The 14,652-nt window shown below is 48.2% G+C and overlaps 7 protein-coding genes across 7 annotated transcripts; 3 read left to right on the top strand and 4 right to left on the bottom strand.

The window, feature by feature from the left end:
- Nucleotides 1-311: 311 nt before the first annotated feature.
- On the top strand, nt 312-781 carry An18g06850 (uncharacterized protein; the record flags this gene model as incomplete). The annotated part of the gene is made up of 2 exons (XM_001399101.1): nt 312-497; nt 569-781. The coding sequence occupies 2 exons, from the start codon at nt 312-314 to the stop codon at nt 779-781; spliced, it is 399 nt and encodes a 132-aa protein (XP_001399138.1).
- A 521-nt stretch (nt 782-1,302) lies between these two features.
- On the bottom strand, nt 1,303-5,077 carry An18g06840 (uncharacterized protein; the record flags this gene model as incomplete). The annotated part of the gene is made up of 6 exons (XM_059745908.1): nt 1,303-1,406; nt 1,462-1,935; nt 2,008-2,418; nt 2,674-3,284; nt 3,324-4,720; nt 4,835-5,077. The coding sequence occupies 6 exons, from the start codon at nt 5,075-5,077 to the stop codon at nt 1,303-1,305; spliced, it is 3,240 nt and encodes a 1,079-aa protein (XP_059603014.1).
- Nucleotides 5,078-7,984: 2,907 nt separating this feature from the next.
- Nucleotides 7,985-8,251, bottom strand: An18g06830 (uncharacterized protein; the record flags this gene model as incomplete). Its single annotated transcript, XM_059745907.1, has 2 exons — nt 7,985-8,028; nt 8,125-8,251. 2 exons carry the CDS (start codon nt 8,249-8,251, stop codon nt 7,985-7,987), a joined length of 171 nt encoding a protein of 56 aa, XP_059603013.1.
- Nucleotides 8,252-8,568: 317 nt separating this feature from the next.
- On the top strand, nt 8,569-10,980 carry An18g06820 (uncharacterized protein; the record flags this gene model as incomplete). Its single annotated transcript, XM_001399098.3, has 6 exons — nt 8,569-8,573; nt 8,632-8,702; nt 8,794-9,025; nt 9,097-10,490; nt 10,544-10,705; nt 10,760-10,980. 6 exons carry the CDS (start codon nt 8,569-8,571, stop codon nt 10,978-10,980), a joined length of 2,085 nt encoding a protein of 694 aa, XP_001399135.1.
- A 536-nt stretch (nt 10,981-11,516) lies between these two features.
- On the top strand, nt 11,517-12,299 carry An18g06810 (uncharacterized protein; the record flags this gene model as incomplete). Its single annotated transcript, XM_001399097.3, has 3 exons — nt 11,517-11,565; nt 11,630-11,795; nt 11,882-12,299. 3 exons carry the CDS (start codon nt 11,517-11,519, stop codon nt 12,297-12,299), a joined length of 633 nt encoding a protein of 210 aa, XP_001399134.1.
- A 268-nt stretch (nt 12,300-12,567) lies between these two features.
- Nucleotides 12,568-13,716, bottom strand: An18g06800 (uncharacterized protein; the record flags this gene model as incomplete). Its single annotated transcript, XM_059745906.1, has 6 exons — nt 12,568-12,906; nt 12,961-12,995; nt 13,065-13,287; nt 13,370-13,528; nt 13,590-13,655; nt 13,714-13,716. 6 exons carry the CDS (start codon nt 13,714-13,716, stop codon nt 12,568-12,570), a joined length of 825 nt encoding a protein of 274 aa, XP_059603012.1.
- Nucleotides 13,717-13,907: 191 nt separating this feature from the next.
- On the bottom strand, nt 13,908-14,502 carry An18g06790 (hypothetical protein; the record flags this gene model as incomplete). Its single annotated transcript, XM_059745905.1, has 3 exons — nt 13,908-14,070; nt 14,223-14,333; nt 14,459-14,502. The coding sequence occupies 3 exons, from the start codon at nt 14,500-14,502 to the stop codon at nt 13,908-13,910; spliced, it is 318 nt and encodes a 105-aa protein (XP_059603011.1).
- Between the last annotated feature and the right edge of the window lie 150 nt (nt 14,503-14,652).

Below are 14,652 nucleotides of genomic sequence, written 5' to 3'. Positions count from 1 at the left end.
GATCCCAAGGCATTACACCACACCAGTGATTCCCTGCGCCATAGAGACAGCTGACATACGTTCTCAAGTCTGAATATTTCATCTTCACCTTTGTTTTCTCTACAGGCATGTGCTTGCCTACTACTTACTCCTAAATCGTAGCATGCGAGCTTAATTTCGCTGAGGCTTGAGAAACGGCAGCCAATGTATGAAAATTACCGATAACGTAAGACACTAAAATTTTCCCACCCGATATAACCAAAGGGAACTTTGAAGGAACATGTAGGACCGTCGCCCACTTACTTCATCCTGGGTCAATATCTCTATACGAAATGAAGCTCATCACTGTCAATTTCCTAGCCTGTGCTGTGAAGGGGTGCAAAACAGCAGCAGCATCATATCCGCTGCATTTTCGAGATGCGGAATTAGAATTGCAAGAACTTGAGTTCCAGCCAGAGTTCATACTGAATATTATTCCTCGGATTGATTGGGAAGGCCTGCGAGTCATGGCAAATGAGGTGCGTGTACATTGATCCAATGCAAATCATACCATATGCTGTATAGGCCGTTTGAACTCACCCGGACATAGCTCGGCTTTCCCAAAATTCCTGACACTAAACCGGAAGGTGATGCGCTTAATGATGAGCAGCTTCTAAAGGAACTCCACAAGCTCTTGTTGGAAACACAAGTTGTTGAAGGAAGATTGTGTTGCGGAAATTGCGGCCACGAATATATGATCAAGGAAGGAATCGCTAACTTTCTTCTTCCTAGTCATTTGGGTCTGATAATCCTTTCCGGTTGATTTGTCTTTGGACCTTGCTGACCAAGCACAGTTTAAATACATGAGTCTGAGTACAAGTGAATTCGATCACTAGAACACGAGATGCTTGTTCAGGAATATTCTGGTCTCTTATTGACAGGAATCATTTTGCATTCCGTCGGCGGCTTTGCATTTATCAAATCTGCCAACCGGCTGTCAACTCTAATGCCACACGTAATTTAAGGATGCAAGTCAATTTGGAACATGGAAATCCACGAATATCTTGCAGCTGGTCAACTCATATCATGAGATACGCACTTCGTTGTCATAAAATACAATTCTACCAGCCGGATGCAGACCCTTTTCTCGACCAATTCCAAAAGAACGCCGTCAGACTAATGCATCTATCTATAGATGGAATTGCAGAGCAAGACCGGGAAGGTACCGAGATTTAGGTGGGTGGGTATGGAAAGGGGGAGGGAGAAAGTGTGAGAGAAAGAGTGAGAGACAAAAGGTAGTGGGGAAGCTCTTTGGCATGGATTCACGAAACTCAAGTGGGAGCTTTAGTTGAGAAAACCTTTACACCCGGTCGAACCACAGAGGCACGGAATCCTGTCATCGCTATCCCACTCCCTCTCAAATTTGTAGTCATAGGTCAGCTCTTCGTCTGTTCATGGAGTATGTTAGTACCTCTTCAATCTGACCAGTAAATGTCCACTTACCCCTTTCGATGTCTCGTAATGCATAGATGACGATCCGCTTGCTGCCATCGACCTTGATTATCTTGGCAGTGCAATTGGGCGTACAGCTGTGATTGATAAACCTAGCAATACCACCCCTCTTTGTCGCATCTATAACCGTGTTTTCGTCGATACGAAAAAGGTAACTACTACCGATTCCGCTTTTCAGGTAGCGCCGTTCTCTCATATCTGCGACCTGCTGCCGGACCTTCTCACCCACATATTCAATGATCATGTCGTTGGCAGATATGTTCTCCTCTGCATAAAGGCCCCAATTATGGATGGCTGATCGAGCGAAACGAACCGGCTTCTTCCGTTTCTTCAACTGATTGAACCGGAGAACATCTCCTTCGCCGCTCTGAGTAGGAAGAGCCTGCTTTTGAGCGTTGATATCAGCAATGAGGCGGCGATTATTAACCCTCGTTGAACGGGAAGTGGACTTAGAGATCGTTTTTGCTGCAGCAATCCTTGCGGCTTCTGCAGCAACAGCGTGTGGATCGCTCTTCGCCCTAGCTTCTCGCTCTTCACGGGCCTTTTGAACTTTGATCCGATGCGGCAGATATTTCGATTTCTCCGACTCCAAGATTCGTTTTCTTCCCTCAGTTCTCGCTGCCCCAGTCGTGTTTGAAACGTAGTAACCGGGAATGATGGTCTCCTCGCGTACCGGACCAGACTCTTCAGGGCGATTAAGTGCCTTGATCTCCTTTTGTCTCCAAGCCCAAGCTGAAAGGTTCCCAACATTGGATCTCGAAAATTCTCGTAAAACATCACGAAGAAAGTAAAGGTCCTCTTCATCCTTGATTAAATTTTGCCAACCGTCGAGATCCAGCACAATTGATTCGTCGTCATCAACTGTTGAGCGAGGCTCGTCATTCGATACTCGCCATTCAATCTCCGTTCTAGGCTCTTCAGTCTGCTTGCCATGCTCAAGACTACCAACTTGGGATGCAAGATGGCGGTGGTCTTTGCCGAGATTCTTGAACTCGACATTAGCACTCCATGAGTCCATGAGTGCCAATGCATCATCTTCTTGGCCACGCCCTGCTAATTGACGCTGAGGGACCAAGGGATCCGTGCCAGTTGAAGATGGTTCATCTGCCGCTGCGACGACATCCTGCATGGTAACTGACCGAGATGGGGAGTATGTCATGTTTTGATCCTCTCCAGATCCTCCTGCATCGTCCATACCGAAACATTCATCGTTTTCTTTCTGTCTCTTCCGTGCCTTTGCTCGCTCATCATCCACCTTCCTTTTGCGTGATGTAGATGGGAGTCGGTCAGTGACCTGCTCGGGAGCCTCGTTCGGCGAAACGCGAGATATCTCATCTCTCGTGATGTCTACATCGTGAGACCTATCGCTATCGGTCTGCCTTTCGGCAGCAGGAACATCTAATGTTTCAGAACCGAATCGGTCCAACTCTTCCTCTGAGTCCGATGTCTCAGAACTCATTCGGCTTGGGGCACGACTGTCTAAATCTTCAGTGTCCCTGGTAAAGGGCGTCCTTTGCTCATCGTCTGAATCGTCCACATCGTGTAGTTGCTGGAGACGATGGTAAAGTGGTCTTACTTCCTTTTTTCGTAAGGGCTGTTTTCTTCTCTCATCCAAGAACGCAGCGTTCGTGCGATCCAATCGATGCGCCTTTCTGATCCGGGGAAGAGCAAGTATATTTAGACCAGACGAACCCAGAGGATTCCTACTGGTTGACAAGTCGGAGCGTGAGTCAGGTGTGCCAGCTGAACTGTCGAGGTCGATGCGGAACATAGGCCTTTTAGCCCCTTCCGGCTCAGGAATACCCAGCCTTTCCCTCTTTGTAGCATGTCGAACTGGGTCAAGGTAGTCATACAAGGCCGGTGCGGCAATTCGAGACTTCACATCTTCAAGTAATTTGTCTCGTAGGTCCCGGATTATTATTGCCACCACCTCTCTGCAAGGGTCCAGATCCAGGGCACGTTGTCTCTTCTCTTCTTCCACGTCTAACTCTGTTTCCCTTTTCAGCCTGTCCTTTTCGGCTCGCTCTCGCTTTTCCGCCTGCAGTCTTTGGGGACTTGGACTTCGTTCGTAATTAGGGTTCCCATAGGGCTGACTCTCCATGTTCATGATGTATGTGAACAGGGGTTTCATATGGCACATCTTGTAGCATCTTTCAGTTTCTTCTTCGCCGCGCCTTGAATTCTCAAAAACAATGTAGTACCCTGTCTTATCGCACCGTATGTCTTTCCAATCGAATAATTTGAGCCTCTTCTTCAGGTGCGGAACGGTGGTGCTGAGCACCGGTACGTAACAGTGTGCGATGAAAATATATGGGTCACGCTTGATCTGACTCAATATGGGCGTTTCTTCCACAAGTGATGGTACAACAGGCCTCAAAAAGCTTGCTCTCGGCCCTTCGGGGACTGGGACCGTAGGGCGCATTTGAGACCTTCCAGAAGGGCCCTTGGGGGCCGTCGGTGGAGGCTCATTATTTTTGGCCGATATGCCCGTTTTAGCTTCCTCTGCAGTCAGAAGATTGTTCCTGTCCCCCATCCTCTGAGAATCAATTGCCCTTGTCACTATTTTTGCCGAGACGATGCCATCACGGTCTAGCTCAACCCTGATTCTGCGCGTTCCAATCCGTTGCTCCTTTTTGCATTCATAATAGGCTCGCCTGGCTGCATTCGCCGCGAGAACGGGCCCACCTCCCCTAAAAGATGCGCTATCTTTGTATTTGACTGAACATATTCCCAGAAATCTACCGGTTATTGGATCCGTGCGGTTGTTGATTTCAGAAATCTCTCCGAAGCTCGAGAACAACGCATTTATTGGGGCAATTGGAGTCAAAGGATCGAATCCGGTGACCACTATCTGTACCGGGGGTCCAGGACCAATGGTTGTCGAAGCGTCGTATGGCCAGTGTCTTAATGAGTAAGGAGCTGGCCGGAATTTGGTCTTTTGCTTGCAGCCACCACCTCGTGAATAATTGGAAATCTTTAGACGAGGGTCTGCTGGTCGATCGTCTTGCCCATTAGACACTATATCCACATATCGCGCTTTTCTTCGCTTCTCCTTCGAGGATATCCGCTTCTCCGAATCAGGGTCATAGACTAACTTCCAGCCCCTCACATTTCCAGAAGTGCGACTCTGCGATCGGGGCGTTGGTGGGGTTTGTAGGGGCGTCATGGCGGGCTTCATATCGTCGGTCTTCATAGTGCCCGAACTATCTTCGATTCCGTTGGCTATCCTTATGTGAGATGGACTGAGCCTCTGAGCAGGCGAAGACTCCGCGTTAGTGAGTGGCGTAAGCGTATCCAGACGCGCTTCATTCCCATATGCCGTGCTATGGTTATGTGTCGATGGGCGGGAAGCCGAAACGCTCACGCTGGCAGAACTTGCAGGTCCATCGCCATTGACAATAGGCAACTTGTGTTCCTCTGCGTAAAGACTTTGTGTCAACTCAAGGATTGCCTTGGGCTCTTCAAGAAGCGTATGCCCTTCATCGCTATGATCTTGGTCAGGATGGGCCTCGGAGCGAGGCCGCTCCCGGATGCTCTTGCGCTTTTGCTGGAGGACAGACGGTGCGGTTGGGAAGAAGTCTGCAAATCCTGCTGATGAGCGCGACATGTTGAGAGGTGGCTACAAGCCAAGACCACGACAGCTCCGACCAGCAGGTAGCATCCTTAGTAGTTGTATATTATTCGGTGCACGGATTTATTGGCAGGAAATATCCTGGGCACAAGGCGGTAACGCGAGAAAAGTAAATCAGTAAAGTCTGGAGAAAGCGGGTAGAATCGAGAGAAGCAGGCTCGGGCGGAATTAGAGGAAAGGAGGGTTACAGAAGGGGTGGGTTTACAGCTCCTGGGGTAGAAAAATTAAAATTAAAGAGGGTATGATCGAAGAGGGAAGGTAAGAAAAGAAAGCAGAGATAGGCAGTACTGATTAAGAGGTTAAACAATCTCGTTTGCCCCGTTCTGGTAAGCCCCTACCAACGCGACAGGAAAAGCGCGCGGAGAGAGCGATTCATGGCAGGAAATGGCTTGCAAGGTGGCGGGGAGCGTAACAATCCATGTGCGATTGCGATGGACGGCTCAACAAACACGGCTGTCGGCTAGGAAGAAGGCGTAATACACGAATTGGAAAAGCGCAAAACGAAAGGGCAGACAAGTACTGCACATTTCCATAGTGTCTGCGAAGTTATAGGCGTTTTCCGCGTTTCGACGCAGACTATCTTCCTTATGCAGTTTCTGCTCTTAATACGTACATTAGGGGTGCGGAGTACGCAGCGATAGGTAGAAAAGCCATCCGCTATACTTTGTCACTTTAGGTCCATTGCTCCTGTCTACTACCCCAGAGGATGCCTAACCAGAACCTTGTCAACCGTTATGTAAAATCGTCAACTCCTACGCTAGTCCTGTGCCGATGTTATCCTTTGATCATTTAGCGTATGTGTGTTACGTGCTGTGGTGACCTTTCACTTCGCGAAAGACATCGACTACCCAGCGGACGGTAAAAGATGTAGATTCCATCCCAAAGTAAATAAATGTATGCATATTTAGCAGTGCATCTTGATGTCACGGCTCTGCATGGCACTCCGGAAAGAAGAAAGACCTGGCGTTCAAGATCGGTTGGCATGATGATCCTGCTGTTCGCATCCGTGGCTTCATCCTTTGACAAACTTGTTTTGCTGTAATGCAATTGCCGTCGTCATTCCAATATACTTGGTTTTACAGCCTCTGGAGATACAGTGTAGTATGGAACTACATCCAGCTTGTATGGCTTGTGCTATATACAATAATTATGGTGAAGTTCAAGTAAGGAACGGTGGTAGTAGTTAATAGGACTTGGACCTGAGCTTCAAGTCCAATGTCTTGCAAGATTGGAACCCTTCCGATTTGTAACAGCTTAGACATACTGATGAGACGGTGGTGAAGTGGACTGTCGTCCCCGCGGGCTAGTGGGCTTGAATTTCAAGGTATCACACCAAGTGTGTTACTTCAACGACTCCTGAGCTTACCAGGCTACTATGGGTAGGATGAGTGATCTAACCGATAATGGTGTAGGTAGAAGATACTAGATAAGCTTGTTAACTTCTCTTGGGCGGTGGCGAGGCACTTACACGGGGCTCGCGGGCCAAAACTAGTACTTAAACATAGCAGTAAACTATAATAGTTTGCCTGTCTTAACTTTCATCTGATTCTGTGCTTATAATAAAGATAACACTATGTAGAAATATGATTAGGCTATCAAATTTCCAGACTACGCATCGCACATACTTGCATCTGGGGGGGCAGATATCTATGCAGCAGATTTTAATGCGAGAACCGCGAAGAAGACAAACCGTATACACGCAAATTACCAGTAAGAAGTTGAAAGCATCAGCCTCCAAGGCCGCCCATTAGAGCTCAAAACCCTACAGCACTGAGGTGTGGGGCTTCTAGTCCGTATCGGTATCCATCGCACAGCAAGGCAGACTATTGGCGACGCTGTGTGCGGTACTCCATAAAACTACAACTTCGCTGAGAACACCATAAATGTTGTCGGGTATGCAGAGTCCTATATTGTGCGACAACAGATAGCACCATAATAAACCTTAAGCTTTGACTACTGTATACAGTGACGTAGTCCATCTATTTACTCCTTGCTTCCTGGAATCCGGATACGAATCATGAAAGATATGGAGTATTGCATGTAGGCCACTTCTTTGTCTTTGCCACTCAGTCGGCGGTGTGCCTGCATGCTCGGTAGGCATTCTGCATCTGCGAAAGTGTTATTAGCATCAGCTATAATAGTTTTTTGTACGTGAGACTCATAATCCAGGTCTCATTGAATGGCCTGTCACATATATAATAAACCCCATGCTTTACATATCATGTCCATACTTAGAAATATTGACTTGCCCAACCTGCTTGAACACGAGAGCTCGGCGGCTCCTGAAGATTGGTTTGGGATCTTGTTTGGTTGAACCACTACTATTCGGTATTTGGCTTAGGAAAGGGGAGCCTCGAGTTTCTGGTTCAGTTCCCCATGGGTCAGATGAAGTACCCAGGGGATACGCACGGTGGCCCCTTTAAAACACATCGCGACAAATACCCCTCCCCCTTTTCCCACTCAATTATCTCGGTTCCCATGGGCAAGTTCACACCAGAGGCAAAATCTAGTGTGGGATGCGACTCAAGAACAAAGAGGGGCACCCTCACGATTTAGGGCCTCTATCTGCTAGGTTCTTTGTCCTAAGACACATACATAACTACTACCGACATGGGTGCTGCACCTGCCTTTACCTGCCGTCAATAACTTGATGTGTTGCATGTTCCAACTGTAGTAGTAACATGTCTTTCAAGCAGGTCACCACTACCATCGGTAGGGAGGGCGAAGTGATAGTATATTTATTACCTAGTACTGAAGTTATTATTAGAAACCTATGTTTAGAAGTCCCCTAGATCATATACTCCGTCTCAGCATTAGAACCAGATCCATGGCGTCAGGGAAAGAATTTGCCTAACTTGACTAATAATAGTTAAAAGTGGAGCGCTATTCTGACGATGCAGGTGGGGGTGAGTATTCTACTTCGGTATCTACTGAGCAATTCGTACAAGCTAGTACAATAATACTCAATCGCTACCTTGGATGCGGATGGTCCTGGCCTGACTCAGGTCACGGGTGAAACATACCAGTCGATTGTGTGAGGCGCAGGGTGGGCTTATTGGCTGCTACCTCATTTGACGAATGGCTGAGTGTGCCTATAGCAGCTTCCCTGGTCTGTGTGCCAAGGTGGGTCGATCTCACCACATAAAACATAACAGCTCCCCCTCCTTTCTACCCTCCCAATTGTTTGTTGATCCCAGTGAACCACCTCCTCAACCTCTCCGTGTCCTTTCCTCCTGATTCCTCCTTCTTTCAACTCCCCCTTTCATACCTACACACTTGTTCATCACTCCTTTTCATAAGTAGTAAGTTACATACATTGCCGAATGCAATGTTGTCGGTGTCTTGATTAACATTGTTCTCTTCAGGTGAACTCCTTTCGATATCTAGACATAGTGTCGTCTTCTTGGAACATCAAACGGTCCCCTAGTCTCTCCCACGCCTCCGAGTAATCACATCAAAAAATAATCATGTGGTATGTATGGCTCCAAAGCTCAATTTGTATATTGCGATGTCTAATTCAAACTTTAAAGTGGCATTTTCGGCTACATCAACTACCTTGTCGAAAGAGACCGCAGGTTCATTCTCGATACTATACTTAACGGTCAGTCCCTCTCCATCGTGCCAGCCTCCGTCAGGTCTCACATCGCTCCGCGAACATGTCCTATTACATCTTGTATCCTGACATCGCGTAGGTCTTTCTAGACTCGAATACCGCGGTTATGATTCAGCCGGTCTCGCAGTCGATGGCGACAAGAAGAAGGAAGTCTGTGCCTTCAAGGAAGTTGGCAAGGTCGCTAAGTTGAAGGAACTCATTGAAGAGTCCAAGCCCGATTTCACCAAGACTTTTGAGTCCCATGCTGGCATTGCTCACACACGCTGGGCTACTCATGGTACTCCGTCTCGCCAGAACTGTCATCCTCACAGGTGGGTTCACTGAATTTACGTCGATTGGATTAGGCTTAGGAAACATGAGACTAACACATGCCACCTTCCAGATCTGATGCCAACTGGGAGTTTGCTGTTGTTCACAATGGTATCATCACCAACTACAAAGAATTGAAAGCCTTGCTGGAGAGCAAAGGATTCCGCTTCGAGACCGAGACTGACACGGAATGCATCGCCAAGCTTACTAAGTATCTTTATGATCAGCAGCCAGACATTGACTTCACGGTGTTGGCCAAGGCTGTTGTCAAAGAACTCGAAGGCGCTTTCGGTCTCCTCATCAAGTCTGTGCACTATCCTCATGAAGTTATTGCGGCCCGCAAAGGTTCCCCGCTTGTTATTGGTGTGCGAACTTCAAGGAAGATGAAGGTGGACTTCGTTGATGTGGAATACTCCGAAGATGGCCCCCTCCCAGCGGAGCAGGCTTCTCAAAACGTTGCCATCAAGAAGTCTGCTACTGGATTGCTTGCACCTCCTGACAAGTCACTCCTGCACCGGTCCCAGTCTCGCGCTTTCCTTTCCGATGACGGCGTTCCTCAGCCAGCCGAATTCTTCTTGTCATCAGACCCATCAGCGATCGTTGAGCACACTAAGAAGGTCCTTTACCTAGAAGATGATGACATTGCTCATATTCATGAGGGACAGCTGAACATCCATCGTTTGACTAAGGATGATGGCACGTCTAATGTCCGCGCCATTCAGACCATTGAACTTGAGCTACAGGAGATTATGAAGGGTAACTTTGATCACTTTATGCAGAAAGAGATCTTTGAGCAGCCCGAATCCGTGGTTAACACTATGCGCGGTCGACTGGATGTCGCAAACAAGCAGGTCACACTGGGCGGTCTCCGGCAGTATATTTCTACCATCCGTCGGTGCAGAAGAATCATCTTCGTAGCTTGTGGAACCAGTTACCACTCATGCATGGCTGTGCGTGGTGTTTTTGAGGAGCTTACTGAGATTCCTATCTCAGTTGAACTTGCCTCGGACTTCCTGGACAGACAAGCGCCTGTGTTCCGTGACGACACATGTGTCTTCGTTTCCCAGTCAGGAGAGACAGCCGATTCCCTGATGGCCTTGCGCTATTGTCTCGAGCGTGGTGCCTTGACTGTTGGTATTGTTAATGTTGTCGGCTCATCCATCTCCCTCCTGACTCACTGCGGTGTGCACATCAATGCTGGTCCAGAGATTGGTGTCGCTTCTACGAAGGCATACACATCGCAGTTCGTGGCCATGGTTATGTTTGCACTCTCGCTTAGCGAGGATCGGGCTTCCAAGCAGAAGAGACGCGAGGAGATCATGGAGGGTTTGGCCAAGGTATCAGAGCAATTCAAGGAGATCCTGAAGCTCAATGAGCCCATTAAGCAGATGTGCGCCAAGTTCTTCAAGAACCAGAAGAGTTTGCTGCTGTTGGGTAGAGGTGGCCAGTTCCCTACGGCCCTTGAAGGTTAGCAGGTTGATCTTTCCTATAATCACTCCTCAGTTAACATGATTTTATAGGTGCGCTTAAGATCAAGGAGATCTCCTACCTGCACTGCGAGGCTGTTATGTCAGGCGAACTGAAACACGGTGTCCTTGCCCTTGTCGATGAGAACCTACCCATCATCATGATCCTTACGAGGGATAACATCTTCTCAAAATCACTGAACGCTTATCAGCAAGGCTAGTCAATCCTCCGCTCCAATCCGTAAGCTTTAGTCACTAACCATCCTACAGTCATTGCCCGAGGAGGCCGCCCTATCGTGATCTGCAATTACGATGATCCAGAGTTCTCTGCCGCTCAAACAGAAAAGATTGAGGTCCCGAAGACGGTCGATTGTCTTCAAGGTCTTTTGAACGTTATTCCATTACAGCTTATTTCCTACTGGCTTGCAGTGGGAGAGGGTCTCAACGTCGATTTCCCCCGTAACCTCGCGAAGTCGGTTACTGTTGAATAGAGAGCGAGAAGCAAAAACGATAGATTCGTGGGCACGAGACTGGGAACTCTCAATTAATCCATAGGGTCTCTAAATTAATGATGTTAACATATAAATCCTGCAGTATTGGTAGTTTTTACCCATGATTCTCCTAGTTGCGGTTTGCTTCTGCCTCCCTGCTGTTGTAATCGTCTGTCTGAGGTGTCTCCGACGTTTTGTCGCATGGCAAACCGTAGCAGCCAGTAGTCTCCAGCGATTTAGCCTTGCACATATCGAGTCGAATGCAATAACGTGGTCTTCCATGGGTTAAGAGTGAGGGACCTGGGGACATCTTATTACATCAGTAAGTACTGCTAACTAGATAACTAGCTCAAAAGATCATTATCCTTGATCCAGCGGGGTAGACTTCCGTTCCCCACTTTGCGCCGGAACTCCCACTTCTGTTGCACATTGTTTGTCCGTCTCGTCAGTTTCCCCGAACACCATCTTCCTTCAATTTGACAACGGTAGCCTATTAGGACCAATATCTGGAAATTTCATTACAGGATTCGGACGTGATGACTTCTCTGTCTCTGAAAGGCCCAGGCGCTGCGCAGACATACGATGGTAATAACCTCTTTCAGGATGATCGTATGATTAATGATCCGTCTGCTAAATGATGGAATCTTAGGGGCTGGGCTACGAATCGCCATTGTCCATGCGAGGTGGAATATGGGCATAATTGGTCCTCTCGTGGATGGGGCTAAGCGGAGCCTCCTTGCAGCTGGAGTTTCTGAGAATAACATAACCATCCACACTGTTCCAGGCAGTTATGAGTTGCCCTTCGCCGTGCAGAAGTAAGCATATTGTCATCATGTCTTTTCCTTCTCGGGCATTTCATTGGAGACTTCGGAGACTGATGCTGACTTTTGTACGCTGTCAGGTTATACGCGGCTTCCCAGATTGAAGCTTCCAAAGGCTCAGCCTCGGCGCAAGGCATCAGTGCCACCGATTTGCTGTCCTCCTCTACAGCGGACCTCACGAAGGCATCTCCACAGTCGCCATCTTCCGATACGCCTAGACCTTTTGATGCCATCATTGCCGTTGGAGTGCTGATTAAAGGGGAGACTATGCATTTCGAATACATCGCGGATGCCGTCTCTCATGGATTGATGCGTGTGCAGCTCGATACGGGAGTGCCGGTCATCTTTGGCGTGCTTACTGTCTTGACTGAAGAGCAAGGCTTGGAAAGAGCCGGCATGGGCAAAAAGGGGATGCACAACCATGGAGAGGACTGGGGTAATGCTGCAGTAGAACTTGGAGCAAAGAGAAGAGACTGGGCTGAGGGTAAAGTTGTTTAGTGGACCTTCGGCAAGGCATCGATTTCTTTTCCGTTTTGAGTTGGTTCGAAGTTGATTTACGGTAATCGATCACCTCTACAAAAGAAGAATAATCGATTGCTTTACGTTGAAGATCGGAACCTTGATTGGCGGCCTTAAGTCACAGTTGCCATATAGCATACATTCGTTTACCGTGCATTAAGATATGAAGGTCACATGAATAAGGGCAAAATAACGAGATGGATTATTCTTTGACCGAGTTCCAAGTGTAGGGTTAAGGCTATAAAGTTCACTCCTCCATCCGTTCATTCTCGTTCGAGTCACCCTTTGTTGCGTCTTCGTCCTCATCCTCTCCCTCCAGAGCTCTCTTTGCTGCCCGCTCTGCCTCCTCACGGAGTTCTCTAGGTACCTCCTCGTGCCTCCCCTTTGTCGGACCGTCTAATGAACTGATCCAAGTCATTTCCAGTTCAAAATCCTTGTCCTTACTGTCTTCATGGGCGACATAAATAATTCGAGCCGCTTCCTTCACTCCATCGAGAAGGCTCAGTGTGCCGGAGCTCAGGTCGAGTTTCTCAAGCTCAGCCTTGGCTGCTTGTCTCCCTTTCCCAGTGGCAGCGCCATAATAACCCTTCGATAGCGTCAGCATCGTCTAAAAGCACCTTTGTAGATTGCAAGAACATACCCAGTACAGGCCGCTTGGTTCAATCATATATAGACCTGGGCCCCCAGTCTTAGCGCCTTCGACCTTACCACCAGAACCCGCCTTGGGCCCACTTCCGACTTGACCGTCGACAGCAAGCTCGGCTTCGGAGTCCCAGCCTCCGACAATAGCGGTCACGCCAAAAGGCCTGACACTAGAGTAGAGTGTGTAGGCTTGCACGTAACTCCCAAGGCGATTGGATAGCGCGGAGGTTGGAATTGGCCCTTTGTAGACACTTCTCCACGATGAAGCCTCGTCACGGGCCCGAGAAACGAAATGTCGCCCGTCTGGCACCAGTCCGGCGGAAACCTGTCATGGAAGCAACATATTAGCGCGACAGGCCCCTAAAAAGCGTAGATGCCCACTATATGGAATCAGCGTGGATCCTTACAATGCCAACGTGACGATCAACCGTAGCTATTCTCTTATTGGCGCCAGGCTTCAGAAGCTTGCTGGTAATGATTTTCTCTACTGCGAGCACAACACCGTCTTTGCACCTGATACCAATGGCTGTCCCTCCATTCTCTACCGCCTTAACGGCATATTCTACCTATTTTGAATAGTCAACAGAGCCGCGTCTGCTATGAAGGTGGAGGAAGGCGAATGGATACCTGGAAGTTGCGACCATCTGGAGAGAAAACTGAGTTGGAGAGATCGTACCCAGTGCCAATGGAAGTCTAGGTAAAGAGATAATCAGTTACAGAGGAACGTCGACTTGGGGATTGAGAAACGAACCATGGCTGGTGAGGGTTGTTCAACACAGATTCGAGTGATAAGAGTAGAATCAGAAGATAGGAGAAAATCGATAAGATCAAAGTGATGAGTTACTGGGGACACTTGAAAGCTTTCACACAAGCAACGAGGCAGATAGCGATGTGAGCACTCGGGTAAGGTAGGTAGCTAAGGTACGCGTAGTTAGCAATGCCTGCCTAAGCACGAACAGCTGAGTACATCATCCCCTTCCTGGTATAGGCTAGTGTCTTGCCGCTTTTACCAAGCCCGACGCTGTCATGTGATGCGATCCCTGCAGCTCTGCTTGGCCCCACTCCGCTGGGTTGCGATAAGGACTGAACAAGTCTCACTGTATCGTTCCTATACATACTATAATATAGTATACTCTACTTGACAAAAGCTATTGCACAGCGCTTGCGCGCCACAATTGATTGGGGCTTCGATGTCAACGCATACAAGTTTTCCACCCGGTCAATACTTTCATATTCGAGGGGATACCGGTATGTACATACCCGTATACTAATTCTATGCATGTGGGCTGGCATGTATTACCAGTCTTTATCCCCGCCGGCTGTCTCCTGTCGGCCTGAAATCGATCATCTTCTTGAGTGACGTAGATGGTTCTGTCAGGACATAACCAGCATCCGGTGGGTGGTCAGCCGCGCAACCTTCTATCAGTAGGTAGGTATTTTCTACTCTCTGTGAACCAAGAGACTGTGAGACTGCATGAGTAAGGTACTGATTCTACCGTCTTTCATTATAAATGCCCAACCATGTGTCTGTTTCGGGCATCGACCTGTGTTTCAGTTGACATTTGACCAATGTTTCCCGCCACCTTGCTTGATGTTTCCTATTTATTTTTCCAATCCACGGAGCACTGATATCCTTTACTTACTCTGCTGCTTGATTCCCTTCGGCTAGAGGGCTGTATATCCCAAATTG

The sequence above is a fragment of the Aspergillus niger genome (assembly GCF_000002855.4).
Source record: "Aspergillus niger supercontig An18".
NCBI lineage: Eukaryota > Fungi > Ascomycota > Eurotiomycetes > Eurotiales > Aspergillaceae > Aspergillus > Aspergillus niger.
The sequence above is the reverse complement of the archived record's forward strand: the minus strand, read 5'-3'. Positions and strand labels throughout refer to the sequence as shown.